The 17,618-nt window shown below is 53.4% G+C and overlaps 8 protein-coding genes across 8 annotated transcripts; 6 read left to right on the forward strand and 2 right to left on the reverse strand.

Moving 5' to 3' along the window:
* Positions 1-187: 187 nt before the first annotated feature.
* COCSADRAFT_124795 (uncharacterized protein) lies at positions 188-2,413 on the reverse strand. The gene is made up of 2 exons (XM_007705328.1): positions 1,996-2,413; positions 188-1,714 (listed from the first exon to the last, which is right to left on the reverse strand). Exons 1-2 carry the CDS (start codon positions 2,220-2,222, stop codon positions 274-276), a joined length of 1,668 nt encoding a protein of 555 aa, XP_007703518.1. The 5' UTR covers positions 2,223-2,413; the 3' UTR covers positions 188-273.
* A 170-nt stretch (positions 2,414-2,583) lies between these two features.
* Positions 2,584-4,741, forward strand: COCSADRAFT_124799 (uncharacterized protein). Its single transcript, XM_007705329.1, has 3 exons — positions 2,584-2,689; positions 2,771-3,072; positions 3,131-4,741. The coding sequence occupies exons 1-3, from the start codon at positions 2,637-2,639 to the stop codon at positions 4,438-4,440; spliced, it is 1,665 nt and encodes a 554-aa protein (XP_007703519.1). The 5' UTR covers positions 2,584-2,636; the 3' UTR covers positions 4,441-4,741.
* A 70-nt stretch (positions 4,742-4,811) lies between these two features.
* Positions 4,812-6,843, forward strand: COCSADRAFT_39901 (uncharacterized protein). The gene is made up of 4 exons (XM_007704944.1): positions 4,812-5,004; positions 5,147-5,466; positions 5,562-5,670; positions 5,721-6,843. The coding sequence occupies exons 1-4, from the start codon at positions 4,939-4,941 to the stop codon at positions 6,423-6,425; spliced, it is 1,200 nt and encodes a 399-aa protein (XP_007703134.1). The 5' UTR covers positions 4,812-4,938; the 3' UTR covers positions 6,426-6,843.
* A 288-nt stretch (positions 6,844-7,131) lies between these two features.
* Positions 7,132-9,742, forward strand: COCSADRAFT_39903 (uncharacterized protein). Its single transcript, XM_007704945.1, has 3 exons — positions 7,132-7,363; positions 7,411-8,053; positions 8,102-9,742. Exons 1-3 carry the CDS (start codon positions 7,327-7,329, stop codon positions 9,573-9,575), a joined length of 2,154 nt encoding a protein of 717 aa, XP_007703135.1. The 5' UTR covers positions 7,132-7,326; the 3' UTR covers positions 9,576-9,742.
* Positions 9,743-9,951: 209 nt separating this feature from the next.
* Positions 9,952-10,669, forward strand: COCSADRAFT_149883 (uncharacterized protein). The gene is made up of 2 exons (XM_007705330.1): positions 9,952-10,158; positions 10,222-10,669. The coding sequence occupies exons 1-2, from the start codon at positions 9,963-9,965 to the stop codon at positions 10,626-10,628; spliced, it is 603 nt and encodes a 200-aa protein (XP_007703520.1). The 5' UTR covers positions 9,952-9,962; the 3' UTR covers positions 10,629-10,669.
* Positions 10,670-11,032: 363 nt separating this feature from the next.
* COCSADRAFT_240501 (uncharacterized protein) lies at positions 11,033-12,664 on the reverse strand. The gene is made up of 3 exons (XM_007705331.1): positions 12,526-12,664; positions 12,003-12,081; positions 11,033-11,928 (listed from the first exon to the last, which is right to left on the reverse strand). Exons 1-3 carry the CDS (start codon positions 12,564-12,566, stop codon positions 11,437-11,439), a joined length of 612 nt encoding a protein of 203 aa, XP_007703521.1. The 5' UTR covers positions 12,567-12,664; the 3' UTR covers positions 11,033-11,436.
* COCSADRAFT_240500 (uncharacterized protein) lies at positions 12,665-13,113 on the forward strand. Its single transcript, XM_007705332.1, has one exon. The coding sequence runs from the start codon at positions 12,763-12,765 to the stop codon at positions 13,051-13,053; it is 291 nt and encodes a 96-aa protein (XP_007703522.1). The 5' UTR covers positions 12,665-12,762; the 3' UTR covers positions 13,054-13,113.
* A 792-nt stretch (positions 13,114-13,905) lies between these two features.
* On the forward strand, positions 13,906-17,450 carry COCSADRAFT_163599 (uncharacterized protein; the record flags this gene model as incomplete). Its single annotated transcript, XM_007705333.1, has 3 exons — positions 13,906-14,923; positions 14,990-15,249; positions 15,300-17,450. 3 exons carry the CDS (start codon positions 13,906-13,908, stop codon positions 17,448-17,450), a joined length of 3,429 nt encoding a protein of 1,142 aa, XP_007703523.1.
* Positions 17,451-17,618: the final 168 nt, after the last annotated feature.

A 17,618-nucleotide genomic window follows, 5' to 3' on the forward strand; every position in this document is an offset into this window, starting at 1 on the left:
TCAGGGATGCTAGAGTAATCGCTCGACAACCCTGATCCTAGCATCCGATCCGTACCACCGCCGTGGTACATGCGGTCCGTTACATGCGCTGGAGATGTGATGGATATTCATGTAGAACAATGGGGAGAGTGAATGCCGTGAGGGGCCATGTGCACTGATAGCCAACATGCTAATACATAATACAGATCTTATTTCTCACTCGATAGCAAACTACATATTATTCACACGAGATAGATTGTGTATTCTTAGTATCTTCTTTATCTTCTCCTGGCTCTAGCTCTGGTCACTGCTAAGCACAGCGTATGCATTAGTGATCTCTTGTTTGGACTGTTGCCTCTGTTCAGCCTTCCTCTTTTTTCTGTCCGCTTCTCTCAACTGGCGCTTCTTCTTCTTGTTTGAAACGTTCTCCGTAGGTACCTCAACGCCAGCAGAGACATAAATCTCTTCAACCAAAGCTCGCAGCTCGTCGTGGTTTGCTAATACGCGCTTTGACTGTCCTGGTACGCCAAATCCTTCGGGTATGGACGGAAGAGTGCGCATACGTTGATCCAAGCTGAGTAGGCAATCATGTAACCTTTGATCTGCCTTTGGTTTGACTACAAGCCATACGCTCACGATTTGACTGAACATGCGCAGTGAGTATAATGCAGACTGTAGGCGAGCCATGAGTTGTACAAAAGCCCACGTATTGTCAAAATCGCCGTTGATCACCCGGAGTGCCAGAGGAATCGCAGGAGCGCTTTTCAACTCAGCGAGTACCAGACTAAGCGCGAAGAGTGGCCAAAGTAGCATGGGTTGAAGCTTTCTAGAAGTAGACCAGTCTATTAGGGTGCGAATCTGTCGCTCAAGGTCTCTGATTGGCGTTGGCAGATCTACCAGAGAATATGTAGCAACCTCTTGTACAGCAACGACCTGGGCTTTGCGCCTATATTCCTGGACAACCATCCTTTCGGATGCTAGCAACGAGTAAGCCATTGCGCGGATATCGCAGCCCATGTTCCACGCGGATGCTTGGATGGGGTCTTCCATCAGTAGAGGCATGTAAACAAACGGGGTATCAGAATGTTCCAGAGCTTGGTGCACAAACTCTGACACCCGGACATCCAGACCGGGCAGACTGGAAAGATGTTTTTTCGAGTCCAGCTTGTAGAACGGGGCCACAACATTGGCAATATACCTTTTGGTAAAGGCGAGATACTGTGTAGAGTCTTTATCCAAGCTCTTAGCATTGCGGACCAAATCAGTAGCGGTGTCCTGGGGACCTTGCAGAAGAGCGAAGGCAAACGGCAACAGGCTTTTCAACTGCAACTTCTTTTGAATCTCATCGGGCCAATATGCTTTGATGCCAGTAGATACGTCAGCATCATGTAAAAATACTATGAGTGTGTCTACGCAATAGTCGTAGAGAACGAGATCTGTATCGCTGGTGAAGATGATGGATTTGGCATTCTCTTTAGCATGTAATGCACACCAATCGTCTGCTTCTCCTGGTACAATGTGCGTCCTCGAGGCAAAGGGTGACTTTTGTAACGCTTCTTGCAGCGCTGGAGCAAGGAAGGCATAAGATATCGAACCTAGGTACGTGGGGACTGGGCAAGCAGTTGTCGAATAATTTGCACGGAGCTGCTGCACACGCCTGTTGTTCTGCTCGGTTCTTGACAGCCTCTCAGTCCTCTTTGGTGGAGGCAGGGCTCCGTCGAAGAAGATGGCGACCCTGGCGAAGCGCAATCAGCGATGGAGGTCGTGAGGCAATCATTGGCATAAGTTCCAGCACAAAAGATGTGGAGATCCGTTGCACCCGAGGGTACACCGCTGGCCTGGCGGACATTTGACAATGCAAATTTTGGAATGCTGACCAAACCCTTGTGCGAAAAGCGGTGAATGAGGCGACATTTGTGCACACCTTATTGGTTTTGCAGCGAAGTTCCATGGGGTGGAATGTCAATTTGGTGTGCACACCGGCAAGGCGACGAAAAGCAACGACGGTTCACTCACACCTTGATGTTGTTGGCTTCCAGAGCGGTTAACCAGCAAAGAGCCTGAGAGACGATGTCTGAATAAGAGGGCATTTGCGAGGCGCTAGCCGTAGCTGTGAGAGCCAGCTTGTGAGCATGATAGGCGAGTGCGGGCCCATCGATCACGGCCGAATAGCCGTCGAGCTGGTCGGAGGAAAAGCGCGTGGCGTATGGCTCCAGACGTCTAGCGAGTCCCTGAATGCCCATGTTGTCTGGGGCAGCTGCACGGCTGTGCAGAACCCGGTTTCGACAGGGTGGAGTATCGGGTGATGCAGGTGTTGAGAGCTCTGCAATCAGACCTTTTTTTTCTGGCCTCAGCCCGGGAGGCAAAAGAGCTTGTCAAGGCACACAACAGGCGTCTCGACCTTGTATGCAGCTCTAGCGCGTGCAGGCAGCGGTTGTTGGGAATGGACAAGAGAAAATCTGGTGAAGATAGTCGAGCGTGGCGTTGTCTTTCTCTAGGATGAGCTAGCTCCGGCGTCATCCCGCGAGGTGGGGGGAAAGCAGGAGCTGCCCCTCTCCCCAGCCTAAAAGTTGCCCGCTGCTGCCACGCCCCAACATTCCTCTCAATTGCTTTGATCTTTCGTTGCATTGTTTCAAGCAAGCACTCACACACCCATCATGAGCGTCCGAACTGTCGAATTGAAGCCTTTCCAGGACCAGAAGCCCGGAACGTAAGTTGCAACTCCAAGCTCTGCCAGCCCCATAGAGGGAGCTCCGTAGTATATGACAAGCAGCTAACCACAACGCTATAGTTCTGGTCTCCGCAAGAAGGTCAAGGTTTTCCAGCAGGAGCACTACTCGGAGGCTTTTGTTACCAGCATCCTCTTGTCTATTCCCGAAGGCGTCGAGGGCTCGTTCCTCGTCGTTGGTGGTGATGGCCGTTACTGGAACCCTGAGGTCACTCAGGCCATTGCTAAGATTGGTGCTGCCTATGGCGTCAAGAAGCTCTTGATCGGCCAGAATGGCATCATGAGCACGCCTGCCGCCAGTCATCTCATCCGTGTCCACAAGGCGACTGGTGGTATCCTGCTGACTGCCAGTCATAACCCCGGTGGTAAGTAACTGCCCCTCCCGTCTCATGTCGTTCCGGTCCAAAATCTAACACCTCTCAGGCCCCGAGGAGGACTTTGGCATCAAGTACAACTTGGCCAACGGTGCTCCCGCTCCCGAGAGCGTTACCAACAAGATCTACGAAACCTCCAAGACGCTCACCTCATACAAGATCGCCGACATTCCTGATATCGACCTCAGCACCATTGGCACACAAAAGTATGGAGAGCTCGAGGTTGAGATTGTCCACTCCACTGAGGACTACCTCAAGATGCTCAAGGACATCTTCGACTTTGATCTCATCAAGTTTTTCCTCAAGCAACACCCTGACTTCAAGGTTCTCTTTGACGGTCTGAGCGGTGTTACTGGCTCCTACGGAGTCGACATCTTCGAGAAGGAGCTCGGTATCCCCAACAGCACACAAAACTGCGTCCCCAAGCCAGACTTTGGTGGCCACCACCCCGATCCTAACCTCGTCTACGCCAAGTCGCTGGTCGATGCTGTTGACAAGAATGGAATTCACTTTGGTGCTGCCAGCGACGGTGACGGTGACCGAAATATGATCTACGGTGCCAAGTCGTTTGTCTCCCCCGGTGACAGTCTGGCTATCATTGCACACCACGCAGAACTCATTCCATACTTCAAGAAGCAGGGCATCTACGGTCTTGCCCGTAGCATGCCCACATCTGGTGCAATTGATCTTGTCGCTAAAGCGAAGGGTGTCGAGTGCTACGAGGTGCCCACTGGCTGGAAGTTCTTCTGCGGTCTTTTTGACTCCAACAAGATGAACATATGCGGTGAGGAGAGTTTCGGAACCGGTAGCAACCACATCCGTGAGAAAGACGGACTGTGGGCTGTTGTCGCCTGGCTGAACATCCTGGCTGGCGTCGGACAAAAGAGTGGTACCACACCCAGCATTGCTTCAGTTCAGAAGGACTTCTGGAAGACTTACGGACGTACCTTCTTCACCCGATACGACTACGAGGGCTGCGAGACCGAGGGTGCTAACAAGGTCACGAGCCACATGAAGGAGCTCATCACCACCAAGAAGGACGAGTTTGTTGGTTCAACCATCGCTGGCCGCAAGGTCACCGAGGCGGACGACTTCTCGTACACGGACCTCGACGGCAGCGTCAGCAAGAACCAGGGTATCTACGTCAAGTTCGATGACGGCAGTCGCATTGTCGTGCGTCTGTCCGGTACAGGAAGCAGCGGCGCCACCATCCGTCTGTACATAGAGAAGCACACTAGTGACGAGTCTACATACGACATGGATGCCCAAGACTTCCTCAAGGACAACGTCAAGCTTGCGACCGATCTCCTGAAGCTCCAGGAGTACATTGGCCGCACCGAGCCCGATGTCAAGACATAAGCGTGTTGCTGGAATAGATGTGTGTGTAGAGTAATGAGTATGATGAGACGAGTAGGCCACGATCGCACGACTTTAGCATGATAGTAAATTGTAAAAGTAACAACATAGTGTTTGTGTTCTGCTAAGATTGCTGTGGTTGATGCTTGTTGGCCAGGGTGTCGAGGTGTGCCATCTGAGCAGCCAAACTTGTATTATTGATACTTCTGAGGAATAAATTCCCTGAAGAACTGGTGGCGATACCTCCTATCTGGGAGCGTGGCGAGTGAGATCATCATAGCGGACTTGATGTTGCGCGTCCCGCTGATTAGCCTGGAGACGTCATCCGAAACTAAACGCGCCGTCTCCATAACACAAGCACTGGGCCTTCCCACCGCTAACTTGTCGCATCCCCCGCTTTTCACGCATCTCTACCCACGCGCGCTACCCCGTAAAGGCTTCCGCACCCCCAGCATCCTACAAGGACACCAACACACGCCAAATCAACCACAAGTCGCAATCATGGCCGAGAAAGAAGGCGCCGCTGTGCCCCCTCAGGCAAAGAGCTCATGGTCAAGCTTCCTCAAGGTACGACACGAGACCACAGCGAGCACGCTCTGGTATTTGAATCGAGAAATCTCACCAGTCTCCGGTGTGGGAAGGGCAGATGGAACTGCCCCAAAAAAACTCTTCTTTGCCTTAGATCTGACTAGCTAACATTTGACAATAGTCCATCGCCTCCTTCAATGGCGATCTCTCGACTATGACCGCGCCCGCCTTTATCCTCTCTACAAAGTCCCTCACCGAGTTTTCGTCCTACTGGACCGAGCACCCCTCCCTGTTCGTCGCGCCCGCCGCCGAGCAAGACCCTGCTAAACGGGCTATGCTGGTATTGAAGTGGTTCCTAAGCACATTGAAACAACAGTATGCTAGCCGGTCTGAGAAGTTGGGTAGCGAGAAGAAGCCTCTCAACCCATTCTTGGGAGAGTTATTCCTGGGTAAATGGGAAGATGAGGCTGGTACCACGCAGCTCGTGAGTGAGCAGGTCAGGTACGTAGGCATATTCATTGGCTTAAGATTATTGAGACGATACCATTGGGTAGGTCCGATGTCTGTCAGTAGACTTACTAACACAATGCATATAGCCATCACCCACCAGTTACTGCCTACGCCATCTGGAACGACAAACACGGGGTCCGGCTGGAGGGTTACAATGCCCAGAAGGCATCGTTCAAGACCACCATCAATGTCAAGGTGAGTCGGGCACCTGTGTTATTGCATCATTCAATATTAATGGACAATAGCAAATTGGCCATGCCATGCTTCATCTGGATGGCTTCAACGAGAGCTATCTAATTACTCTCCCTTCCCTTCACATTGAAGGCCTTATTACCGGCTCGCCATATGTAGAGTTGAACAGCAGCACCTACATCCAATCCTCAACCGGATACACCGCGCGCATCGATTACAGCGGAAAGGGCTGGGTATCAGGAAAGAAGAATACTTTCTCTGCAATTCTATATCCCGAGGGAAAGGAAAAGGAGGTCATTTACAAGGCAGAGGGACAATGGAACGACACATTCCAGATCAAAGATGCAAAGACCAAGACTGTCGTTGACACATTTGACCACAAGACCACCAAGACGACACCCCTGACTGTCGCCGAAATTGAGGACCAGGATGATTTTGAGACCCGAAGGGCGTGGAGGAAGGTTTCAGATGCCATCAACTCGGGCAACATGGAGTTGACTTCGGCTGAGAAGACCATCATCGAGACTCGCCAGCGAGAGATGAGACAGGAAGAAAAGGACGAAGGTCGCGAGTGGGAGCGCAAGTTCTTCACTCGTGCAACGGAATACCCACTGTTTGAGCAACTGGCCAAGAAGATTGGCGAGAGCGTCAACGACAACCAGACAAACGGTGTGTGGAGCTTTGACAAGCAGAAGGCAGACACGGCCAAGTCACCCTACCACCCGACCGTTGTTCCTCCGATCTACGAGCGAAAGTGAATTAATGTATTTTGAAACTTTCCTCGACCTCGAACGGCTGCTGTTCGTTATAGATTATGAGAGTTATAATGCTGGAAGAAGGATCAAGGCGAAGGGAAAGGCCAATGGTGTTGAAGAAGGAAATTTCGGTAGGGCTTGTGCACAGTGAAAACCACGTATATGGACAATGGGTGATGCAGAGGCATATTAATGAAGGGTTATTGTCGACTAGATATAAAATACTGAAGACATCCAACAAAGCTTTGGAGGTAATGCCATCCAACGTCAGGTCAGCACAGCGGTGATATAATTGCTTTTTCGACTTGATTTTTTACATGTACTAGTACAGTGAGCTTGAGTCGCCAGGCTATTAGGCATCTTTAGTCGCAGTCCGCTTGTTGTTCCCATGTCGCTGCCAACACTGTCGGAATATTTCCATCTAGACAGATTGTGTTAGCTGTGTTCTGGTGTTGTGACTGTTCGGCTCCGTCTCGGCTTCCGGACTAAGGGTAACACTCGACCTACTTCTTGCTTGCACCCTCGCCAGTCCTTCTTGTCATAGTAACAATCGGTCAGTTTGGCATTTTCGTCTGCATAGAGGTTAATTGAGCTTCTTTTCTTCAATCCCACTCCGCTCAGCATACCTGCACAGCCTGTGCTAAAAATACGCTTGTCCCTGCCATCGTCATTAGCTTTGCTACTCGCAACACCGGAATCACCACCCACCAGTCATCGGGTTCGTCATCAATCATCAATTGTGCCGCAGCGGCACGTGCCTTGTCATCGTTTGACATCTTGAAGAGCTTGGGATTCGGAATTGGTGGGTGTTGAGGTCGAGTGACTCGCGCCGACTTACGTACCCTGAAGGCGCACGGACAAACTCGGTCCGCCTGGTGAACGTCACCATACTGTATCAAGCAACATGGCATCCAAGAAGATGAATGTCTTGGTTTACTCGGGTATATTGATCTGAAAGAGACCGGGAAAAGAAACTGATGCATCGTAGGCAATGGAAGTACTACCGAGTCTGTTCGTAACTGTATATACACTCTACGGCGATTATTGTCTCCTTCGTATGCCGTCATACCTGTCACAGGAGACGTGATTATCAAGGAGCCATGGTTCAGTACTTGCGCACTTCTTGTGTTTCCTGGAGGTGCCGATATGGCATATTGCCGTACGCTCAATGGCGAGGGAAACCGCCGCATCAGTCGCTATGTGAATGGAGGTGGCTCCTACCTTGGCTTCTGCGCAGGCGGTTACTATGGCAGTGCAAAATGCGAGTTTGAACTCGACGACCCCAACATGGCAGTAGAAGGTGATCGCGAGCTCGCCTTCTTTCCGGGCACGTGTCGTGGACTGGCGTTTGCAGGGTTCAAGTATGCTAGTGAGGCTGGTGCCAGGGCAGCCGACATCAAGATCCACAAGGAAGCTTTTGATAGCATTACTGAAGGTGTTGCGGACACTTTCAAGAGTTATTATAATGGAGGTGGCGTATTTGTTGATGCGAAAATGCTGGAGAACCGGGGTGTACAGATCCTTGCCAGTTATACTGAAGACTTGCATGTCGACTCTGGGGACAGCAAGGCTGCGGTGGTGTATCGGAAAGTTGGTGAAGGTCATGCTATAGTCACTGGTCCACATCCTGAGTAAGTCTAACATTCTTTCTTTAACATCCATTGGCTGACCCTGCACAGATTCGCACCGCAAAACCTTAGCATCGTACCAAGCTTGCCAAACTACAAAGAACTGATTGACGACATCGCTGCCACAGATGCCACTAGAGTGGATTTCATGCGCTTGGTCCTCGAGAAACTTGGCTTGCGTGCTAATGAGAAGGAACAAGCGGTACCGTCCCTTTCCCGCCTGCACCTCACTGCTCATAACCTAGCAGACGTCTCGGCACTCGTTGCCAGCTGGACTGAAATCATCACTGTAGTTGATGACGATGAATACATCAAGGGAGGCAATGATGTGTTCCGCATAGAGAAGGAAGGAACTGCTTGGAGTGTGAGAGAACTAAAGAGAGCAGTGAGTGTGGTATCGGAGAAATTGCCCATCCTGGCCGCTGTGACGGACGGCGGGAAAGAGCATGCAGACAAGAATCATGTGGTGGAGGAAAGCAAAAATAACAGACCTAAGACGGATGAAGAGGAGATACAAGAGTGCATCGAGTACACTGCAAGTACCGACCCAGATCAGATTGTGGAGTATGGAAAGATTGTCAAGGTCGTGATCCCGCATGAGAAGGCGCTTCCATCGACAAAGGATACACTATTTCATCATGAAGCCTACTATGCTAATCTACACCATTACCATAATAAGCTGCGAAACCCAGCTGCGTCGTTTGGAAAGCATCTTATCTACGGCGAGGTTGTCACTTCTACAAACACTCTTCTCGAAAAGAATCCGTCGCTACTGCGGAGTCTCCCCAACGGCTTCACAATGACTGCAACAACCCAGATCGCAGGGCGTGGTAGAGGCAGCAACGTGTGGGTAGCACCTAGAGGAGCCCTAATGTTCTCCACCGTCCTACACCACGCCTTCTCGCTCAGCCAAAGCGCACCAGTCATCTTTATCCAGTACCTCGCTGCACTAGCCATCGTGCAAGGAATCAAGGGCTACGCACCCGGCTACGAGAAGATGCCCGTAAAACTCAAATGGCCCAACGACATCTACGCCCAACTCCCCGGCTCCGCCAACAATCCCGTCGTCAAGATCGGCGGCATCCTAGTAAACAGCAGCTACTCGGGCTCCTCATACGACGTCGTAACAGGTATCGGGCTGAACCTCTCCAATGCGCTCCCCACCACCTCCCTCAATATGCTCGCATCGAGCCTCTCACCGCCGCTGAAACCCCTGACGCACGAAAAGCTCCTTGCGTCCATCCTCGCGCACTTTGAGACGCTGTACACGTCATTTTGCCACTCTGGGTTTAATCGCGAGATGGAAGGGGAGTACTATGATTGCTGGTTGCATACAAATCAAATTGTTACGCTGGAGAGTGAGGGTGGGGTTAAGGCGAGGATCAAGGGGATTACGCGGGATTGGGGACTGTTGCTTGCGGAGGAGCTGGGGTACGAGGAGAGGCCGACGGGCAAAGTGGTTACGTTGCAGAGTGACAGTAATAGTTTTGATTTCTTTCGGGGGTTGGTTAGGAGGAAGGTGTAGGGTGAGTTAGGTGGACTTGGTTGATGGGTCTATGGGTCGGTGTTTGGGTAGAGAAAAGAGGTACTTGGGGATGTTTGTATATTTGTGAGGAATCGGGGTATACAAAAGTTTCTGTATTTTCTTTTGATATATTTTATCAGCCGATAATACGAAAGATGAAATCACCATATGCAATGCCTTCCTCAAAATCCAACCGAGAACATAATGCGATGTTGTACCACCACCATCAACAGAGCACGCAGTCTCACTAGTCCCGCTTGGCAGACAAGGATGTTGCACCCCTGCCACTTTGAAAGTCGGGAATTTCCCCAACACCATGACGGCGCAACATCGAACCCTCCTCCAAAGGCCCAATTGCGGTCCCCCTCCCACCAACCACCACCTAAAATGAATCTCTCAATCTTCCGCCCGATACTCCGATCATCCACTGCGCCATCGATACAGCGGCCATCCTGCAGTTGGCAATCCCTCACACGCCCACATCTCCAACAAACGAAACCCAGCACACACTCCTCCCCATTCTCCTCTACATCCCGACTACAAAAGCGCTCGAAAAAGGGTGGAGGCAATGATCCGAGGATAAGTACGTCTTTCTCCCCCATGCCACCTATAATCCACTTCCACTTAAGCTAATTAAATAAAATAGCAAACATCCGCTACCACCTCTCCCACCCCCTAACCCCGCGCCCCCTCCACTTCTCGCGCAACCGCTCTTTGCGGCACTGGACCATTCACCGCGCCTGGCTGCTCTTCCTGCGCAAGCGGCGCGCCGCCGAAGAACGCGAGTTGGAGCGTCAATACAACAGTATGCGAGCTGCGTGTGAGCACCTGCGGCTTCTCGACGATAAGGGAAACAGAGTGACTGAGGAAGAGGCGGGGGGCCAGGGACCGGATGCGGGGAGGCTAGGGGTGAAGGGGAGGGAGGTAGGCAGGTTGTACCGCAGTGCGATGTTGAAGAGGGGGGTGTGGGGGAGTGTGCCGGTCGAATATGCGAGGGTGCAGACGGATTTTCCGGGGAGGGAGGGGTGGAATCATGCTTGGACGAGGAATTAGGAATCGTCGTATTTTGTATGTGTGAGGAGGGATGGATGGATGGATGTATATTATATGCGGAGAGAGTACGATTTTCTGTCCAATAACTAAAAACTAGCTACCACTACTACTACTACTATCTTTTTTCTATTCCCCAGACAATTTTCTCGCTTTCTCTCCTCTCGTTCCATGTCTAGCACGCTCTTTCATTAGACCTTCAAACTCAGAGGGGGGAGGGGGTTGTTTCTTTTATCTTCTCTCTCTCCTTGAACAACGTAAATACGTGTATATATATAAATGTATAATCGGGTAGCACACATACGTACACACATACACGCGCACACATGACTCTAATGCCCCTACCAAACAAAAAAAACAGAAGCAATCAACCTTTGTCGTACATTAGAGGTTAGAAGAAGTAAAAAAACCTCATCCTTTCTCTTTCTCTATCTCTCTCTCTCTCTCAATATCTCATTCTCTCTCGCCATCTCTTTACTAAACACAAAAAAAAGAGACAAGCAATACAAGCAGAAAACTCGCTCAGAACGGAAACATGGAACTAAGAAAAAGGCGCCAGGCAAGAAACCAAAAAAACACAGGGGATTTAAAAACGATGTCAAAAGGCCAAGAAATGGATAATATGAGGGAAAAAATAAGAGGATTATGGCAATTGAACCTCCATGAAACGGACATTTACTCCATGTAAAAAGTTTTTACTCCGCCCAATGCATTTTATGTCAGTTGTGAGACAAAGAAGAAGAAGAGAAAGTCTTGGTTAAACGTGGTAACGAGCGAGTGAACGCTCAGCTTTTTTCCTTTTTTGTTTTTTTTATAAAACGACGCATCCGCATCCTGGGTTTTCCTTCTTGTCGACAGAAAGAAGAGCAGCGCGGGTAGCGGCTTCAAAAACGTCGTCGACGCCGTCGCCGGTTAGAGAGCTGCACTCGAGGTATTTGCGGGCGCCAATCATGTCCTTCATATCACTGCCCTGCTTGGTGGTTGTGAAACGCAGTGACTTCTTGCGCATCTCTTCCTGGGCTAAGGGGTCGTCGCGGAGATCCTTTTTCAGGCCGACGAGGATAATGGGGACGGTGGGACAGCGTTCACGGGCCTCTTCGGCCCACTTGTGCTTGACATTGTCGAGGGAGTCGGGCGAGTCGACAGAGAAGCCAATGAGGATAACGTGTGCTTTGCTGTATGCAAGAGGGCGCAGACGCTCGTAATCTTCTTGTCCAGCCGTATCCCACAGAGCAAGCTGTACGGACTTGCCGTCTACTCTGCAGTCAGTGACGTAGTTTTCAAAAACTGTTGGGACATATCGCTGCGAGGCGGCGTTAGCATGCTAGGTTGAAGAGGAAGGTGTTGTTGCCGGTGGCAACGAGTACGAGGACATACGGTTGGAAAGTAACCCAAGGTGAAGACGCTCAGCAGACTGGTCTTGCCGCAGGCACCGTCGCCAATAATGACTAGCTTCCTAGAGGGAGAAGATCAGCAGGGCGCGCAAGAGATGCATGGTTTGGATGCAGCGTCGGAGGGGTGTTAGGGTGTGATGCTGATGCAGGAAGGCCGAAAGCAGCAAGAATTGAGCGCGAGTCGATAAAAAGTGGACATGGGGATGGAGTGGCATAGGCTATTTTTAGGCGGGCGAATGCTCGGACCGGGAGCGCCGTATGCAAGGTGTGACGCAAAAGCCGGGGTGCAACAGGCCAAGGTATCGACGCATGTCAAAGTTTGAGCAGCAGTCGCGCGGGTGGTGCCAGAAGACGGTGTGGGTGAGACGGGGAAAGGAGGCGACGAAGAGGGGAGGTGCAACGAGGGCGAAAGATGAAAGCGAGATAGACGCGAGAATAGGAAAGGCTGAAGAGCAACAGGGGTGTGTGGAATGAGAGTAAGGAAAAAAAGTTGGGATTGTACGCACCTGCGCATGACGGGCTCGCCGTTTTGCTGTTGTTGGGCCATGGCGGGTGTGGAGTGGAGGGGAGTGAGGCCGCGTGGAGGGTCGAGAGTGAAGGATGGAGGATGAGGGAGACGGGTGAGCAGAAGGCTCGGATACAATCAAGTAGCCGTGGCTGAGAGAAGGGGAAGCAGCGGTAGTGGGTGCAGCGACGTGTGTATCGCTATCGCGCGTGTGTCAACAAGCGGCGGCGCGGGCTGGATGGACGGGCGTTGGGTGAGTGAGAGCGCGACGGGCAGCGAATGGATGGGCGGGCGGGCGAGGCGACGAGCCAATGAGTGGGGGGCGATGCAGCGAGAGAGAGGGAGAAGCGAGGGAGTGAGGATGGCGGGAGGTGTGGTCCTCGTGGGTGGAGGTGGAGGTGGAAGAGTGGTGGTGGTGGTGGTGGTGGTGGTGATGGGGATGGCGGTGTTGATGTTGGTGTTGGTGTTTGTGGTAGCGGGTAGTGTCAGTCTCGTGCGACAGCGACGGCGACGGCGGCAGGGGAGCTAGTGACGGCCGGGCGAGGAATAGTTCCGTGGGCGGCGGATGAGGCACACAGCACAGAGGGACGGGCGGGACCCTTTAATAATGGGCGTTGACGATCACGGCGGAGGCACGCACGAGCGCAGACTAGGTGAGGAGTCGGCGGCGGGGCGTGTGTCGGTCGTGTCTGTGTGCGTGTGCGTGTACGGGTATGGGTGGTGGTAGTGAGAGTCGGTGTGAGTTCAGGTGTGCTGGAGGCTCTCTCTGGTACCTATGCCAGCAGCACTGAGCTGAGCGTGCAGTGATACGGGGGCGCTGAGGCGCAGTCATGGTCGGCGTGGTTGGTGCACAGCCGCCACCTGCCTGTGCCTGCTTGCGCCCGCCGTCGCGCCTGCCCTCGCTCTCCTGGCCTTCCGCTGCCGTTGGACACGCACAGGCCGGACCGGCTCAAGGCAAGGCCACAGCCAAGTGCAAGTGCAAGTGCAAGTGCAAGGCTGACCCGCGCCAAGACATGGCACCTGCCGCCCGCGACACCTCCAACAACTGACGCCCTGCCGCTCTCCGCAAACACCAAGCCCTGCTCACCACCCGACCACACTGACCGCGAGCCTCGCTCCCCCTCCGCCAGCAACCCCCCCGCTGTGCCTCTATACGCCGCCCATAGCACCCGCCCGCTCTGCACGCCGCCCGCCCCCGTCGAGAGCCCGGCCAGCCCCTCCTCCCACTGCTCCACTCCCACCACCACGAGAGCACTTTTGTCTACGCCCCCCCGACCCATTCCCGCTCCACCACCTGCACTGCACTGCATTCCCGCTCCCATCCGGCCCATTGCCCTGCAAGTCCATGGCACAGGGCACCAGAGGTCCGGCTACGGCTGCCATGCCGCCCAACGGCACTGCGACTGCGACTCACGATCCCGCTCCAACCCCCGTCAACCGCAAGAAGCAGAAGCGACGCGAGAAGGAGGCGGCCAAGAAGGCTGCTCAGGAACCTCACCCGCCTGCATCTACCCCTGCGCCTGCTCGGAATGGCCTGACCCCCACCCAACAGCAGCAACAGCAACTTCAACAGCAGCAGCAGCAACAACAACAACAACAGCAACAGCAACAGCAATATGCCCACCCCGAGCTCGATGAACCCGCCTACGAAGAGGGCGCCTACTACTCCGACGACGACTACGAACACACATACGGCGCCAACGGCGACTACCAGCAGCCCTATGGCCACGCTCCCGTGCGCGGCAGTTCGGGCAAGAAGTCGCGGCGCAAGAAGAAGGCGCCTTCTGCACCCCCACCGCTGGCTTACTCGCAGCATCTCCCCACGCGCCAGAGCCCCGCCCCCAACTCGCATTCCATGAACCGCTCCGCCTCCAAAAAAGACCGTATATGGAACACGTCCACGGCCGAAGAGCGAGAGCGCATACGCGACTTCTGGCTGTCCCTCGGTGAGGATGAGCGCAAGTCGCTCGTCAAGATTGAAAAAGAGGCCGTCCTGCGCAAGATGAAGGAACAGCAGAAACACTCGTGCAGTTGCACCGTCTGCGGCCGCAAGCGCACCGCCATCGAGGAGGAGCTAGAGGTTTTATATGATGCATACTACGAGGAACTCGAGCAGTACGCGCACCACCAGCAAGACGTCGCTAGTTTCATGCCCGAGGCTAATCATCGCTATGCGTCCAGTGCTCCTCATCCGCGCCCCATGCTCAACCCCCCGCAACCGCACGGCCCCTACGACGACGATGACGAGGAAGAGTACGACTCGGGCGAGGAAGACGACGAAGACTCCGAGTACGACAGCGAAATATCCTCCGAAGGCGATTACAGCTCCGGCGAACCCTCCCTGCCGCCCCCAGAGCCCTCCGACTTTCTCCAGTTTGGCAGCAGTCTACAGGTCAAAGGTATGCATACATATACACCGCCAACCACAACCCCTCTGCTGGGAGCATGCTGATTCATCCCTTTAGGTGGCATACTTACAGTCGCTGACGATTTGCTCAAGAACGATGGGAAAAAGTTCATTGAAATGATGGAGCAGCTGGCCGAGCGGAGAATGCAGCGCGAAGAAGAGGCACAATTCTCGGCCCACCCAAATATGCAACATCGTTCCTATGCCGGCCACAGTCACAGTGCTCCCCCGCCAGAAGACGACGACTACGACGATGAGGGGGAAGACGATGAGGACTACGACGACGATGAGTACGACGAAGATGAGGACGATGAGGAAGTGCGTATTTTTGTGCCGGAGTCTCACTACTTACAACTAATTGACCCCAGGGGACCATGACGGAGGAGCAGCGCATGGAGGAGGGTCGACGAATGTTTCAAATATTTGCAGCCCGGATGTTTGAGCAGCGAGTACTCCAAGCATATCGAGAAAAAGTGGCCGCAGAGCGCCAACAGCGGTTACTCGAAGAGTTAGCGGAAGAGGACATACGAAAGGACGCGAAAGAGGCAAAAAAGGCAAAAGAAGCCCAGAAGCGAAAGGAGAAGAAGGACAAACAAAGGCAGCAAAAGGCAGAGGAAAAGGCTCGTAAAGAGGCGGAACAGGCGGCCAAGGAGGCAGAAGCAAAGGCAGCAGAGGAAAAGCGCTTAGAAGAACAGCGCAAGAAGCGCGAAGAGCAGCGGAAGAAGAAGGAAGTCGAGCGCAAGGCGCAAGAGGAGGAGAAGCAGCGCAAGGAGGCTGAACGACTGAAGCGCCAGCAAGAAGAGCGTGAGAGGCAGCAGGAGGCTGAGAAGAAAGCACGCGAGCAGAAAGCTTTGGAGAAAAAGGCCAAAGAGGAAGTAAAGCGCAAGGAACGCGAGGAACGCGAGGCCAAAGAGAAGGAGGCAAAGGAGAAAAAAGCACAAGAGGAAAAGGAGCGCAAGGAACGTGAAGCCAAGTCAAAGACCGATAACAACAACAACAACAACAACAACAAGGATCGCCCACGCAAGGAGGACCAAGCTGCTGTCGCGGCCGCTCACAACGCTGTTGCATCTAAAAAGGCATCACAACCGCCTGCCGTCGCATTACCTCCTCAATTGCTCAAGCAAAACTCGTCTACAGGAATACCCTCGCCCCATGTCACACCGGCTCTCCCAAAGGCCCCTACCCCGAATCGACCGCGGCAGACTTCGCAGCAAAATTCTCACGGTTCTTCGCCCAAGACGCCCCATGCTACCATGGCGACGAGCAAGTCAACCTCGCCATCGTCACAGTCGCATGGACAGTCAATACCGCGGTCCATTTTGACAAAGCCTCCTATTCCGCAGCAAGCAATGTCCACATCACACGGCCAGCCGACATCTCCAATGCCCCCCATGGGACCGCCACCGGGAATGCCAGGGCCACCGGGCTTAGGCATGGCCAATATGCCTCCAGGTCTGAACGGATTCGGAAATCCAGGGTCGATGATACCTGGCATGATGGGACCCCGCCCCAACATGCCCTTCTTCGCGCAACCCACCCCGCAAGGCTTTCGCGGATTCCCACCGCCAGGCATGCACACTGCAGGTGCGCTACCCATGGGCCGAGGATTTCCAATGGAAGGACCGCCAGGATTCCCTGCACCCCCTGGATTCTCAGCACCAATGCCCTCCGCCTTCCCCATGGGCATGCCGTCACATTCTCGGCAGGGCTCTGGGTCTTTTGAGCGACTTTCGAGTGTTGAGAGCCCAATCGCCGCTCCCCAGGCGCAGCCTATTCAGAGACCGGCGCCCATCCAGCGACCTTCGAGCGTCAAGCCAGTCGACGACCCCAGAGGTTCTGATATTGACGAGCTCGCAAGCCATCTTGGAAGCAAGGCCCTGTTGGACGACGAAGATGACATGCCCGAGCTGCCTGACCGACGGCCTAGCTTACAGCAGCACGGATCTGTGAGAGCTCCATCATTCGGGTTTACAGACATTCCAGGCTCACAGTATGGCTCGTTTGGCGGGCCAGGTGGAGGGAGCATCTGGGGAACACCACCTTTGCAGGGGTTCAACTCTGGTGCCACGTGGGGTCATTCGCCGACCTCCAACATCTTCAACAGTCCCTTTTCAGCCCGAGGCCATGAGCGCAACCCGAACGAACCACGTATTGTCTGGCTCCGCCGCATAGTCTGTACTGCCTGCAGGACGCTAGCTCCTCGTAGCTCTGATCCAGAAGGCTATGTCGACGCTGCAGAAGTACACCGTCATGTTGATGCATCACGGGGTGCGCTTGAACCTGTTGTGTCTATGGACGAGATGAAAGAAGCTTGCGATATTCTTGATGTGACGCAAACCAATGGCGGTGGCAGCCTCGAATACAAAGAGGAAAATGGCCGGCTCTCGCACATCAAATTCAGCGACAACGCGCCAGCTCCTCCGCCTTTGGGCGAAATCGGTAGTCCCATTCCTAGTCACAGCGTGTTGGCCGGTGGCTTTGGAAGGTTTCCTGGACTTGGCCCGCAAGGATTTTGAGGGCATTTGGTCTCACTCATTCCACGTCCTATTTCTTTGGCAGCCGTGTTGTCTTTGGGTCGGCTCACTATGCCATATCTCTTCTGGACTTTTCTTGTTCGACTTTTCCCCCAGATAATTCAGTCGTGCCTTAGCTCAGGCGGAGGCAATCTACTTCACTTTTCTTGT

Source organism: Bipolaris sorokiniana (genome assembly GCF_000338995.1).
Source record: "Bipolaris sorokiniana ND90Pr unplaced genomic scaffold COCSAscaffold_13, whole genome shotgun sequence".
NCBI classification, from domain to species: Eukaryota; Fungi; Ascomycota; class Dothideomycetes; order Pleosporales; family Pleosporaceae; genus Bipolaris; species Bipolaris sorokiniana.

Bases quoted from the DNA above. Each gene is read 5' to 3' on its own strand.
- COCSADRAFT_124795 (XM_007705328.1), bottom strand. From the start codon at position 2,222: ATGGGCATTCAGGGACTCGCTAGACGTCTGGAGCCATACGCCACGCGC. The intron at 1,715-1,995 runs GTGAGTGAACCG...GCGCTTCGCCAG, and splicing joins GAAGCCAACAACATCAAGGT to GGTCGCCATCTTCTTCGACG.
- COCSADRAFT_124799 (XM_007705329.1), top strand. From the start codon at position 2,637: ATGAGCGTCCGAACTGTCGAATTGAAGCCTTTCCAGGACCAGAAGCCC. The intron at 2,690-2,770 runs GTAAGTTGCAAC...ACAACGCTATAG, and splicing joins CAGGACCAGAAGCCCGGAAC to TTCTGGTCTCCGCAAGAAGG. The intron at 3,073-3,130 runs GTAAGTAACTGC...AACACCTCTCAG, and splicing joins TGCCAGTCATAACCCCGGTG to GCCCCGAGGAGGACTTTGGC.
- COCSADRAFT_39901 (XM_007704944.1), top strand. From the start codon at position 4,939: ATGGCCGAGAAAGAAGGCGCCGCTGTGCCCCCTCAGGCAAAGAGCTCA. The intron at 5,005-5,146 runs GTACGACACGAG...ATTTGACAATAG, and splicing joins CATGGTCAAGCTTCCTCAAG to TCCATCGCCTCCTTCAATGG. The intron at 5,467-5,561 runs GTACGTAGGCAT...CAATGCATATAG, and splicing joins CTCGTGAGTGAGCAGGTCAG to CCATCACCCACCAGTTACTG.
- COCSADRAFT_39903 (XM_007704945.1), top strand. From the start codon at position 7,327: ATGGCATCCAAGAAGATGAATGTCTTGGTTTACTCGG. The intron at 7,364-7,410 runs GTATATTGATCT...GATGCATCGTAG, and splicing joins GAATGTCTTGGTTTACTCGG to GCAATGGAAGTACTACCGAG. The intron at 8,054-8,101 runs GTAAGTCTAACA...GACCCTGCACAG, and splicing joins GTCACTGGTCCACATCCTGA to ATTCGCACCGCAAAACCTTA.
- COCSADRAFT_149883 (XM_007705330.1), top strand. From the start codon at position 9,963: ATGAATCTCTCAATCTTCCGCCCGATACTCCGATCATCCACTGCGCCA. The intron at 10,159-10,221 runs GTACGTCTTTCT...TAAATAAAATAG, and splicing joins AGGCAATGATCCGAGGATAA to CAAACATCCGCTACCACCTC.
- COCSADRAFT_240501 (XM_007705331.1), bottom strand. From the start codon at position 12,566: ATGGCCCAACAACAGCAAAACGGCGAGCCCGTCATGCGCAG. The intron at 12,082-12,525 runs GTGCGTACAATC...TTCTCCCTCTAG, and splicing joins GGCGAGCCCGTCATGCGCAG to GAAGCTAGTCATTATTGGCG. The intron at 11,929-12,002 runs GTATGTCCTCGT...GCCGCCTCGCAG, and splicing joins CCTTGGGTTACTTTCCAACC to CGATATGTCCCAACAGTTTT.
- COCSADRAFT_240500 (XM_007705332.1), top strand. From the start codon at position 12,763: ATGGACGGGCGTTGGGTGAGTGAGAGCGCGACGGGCAGCGAATGGATG.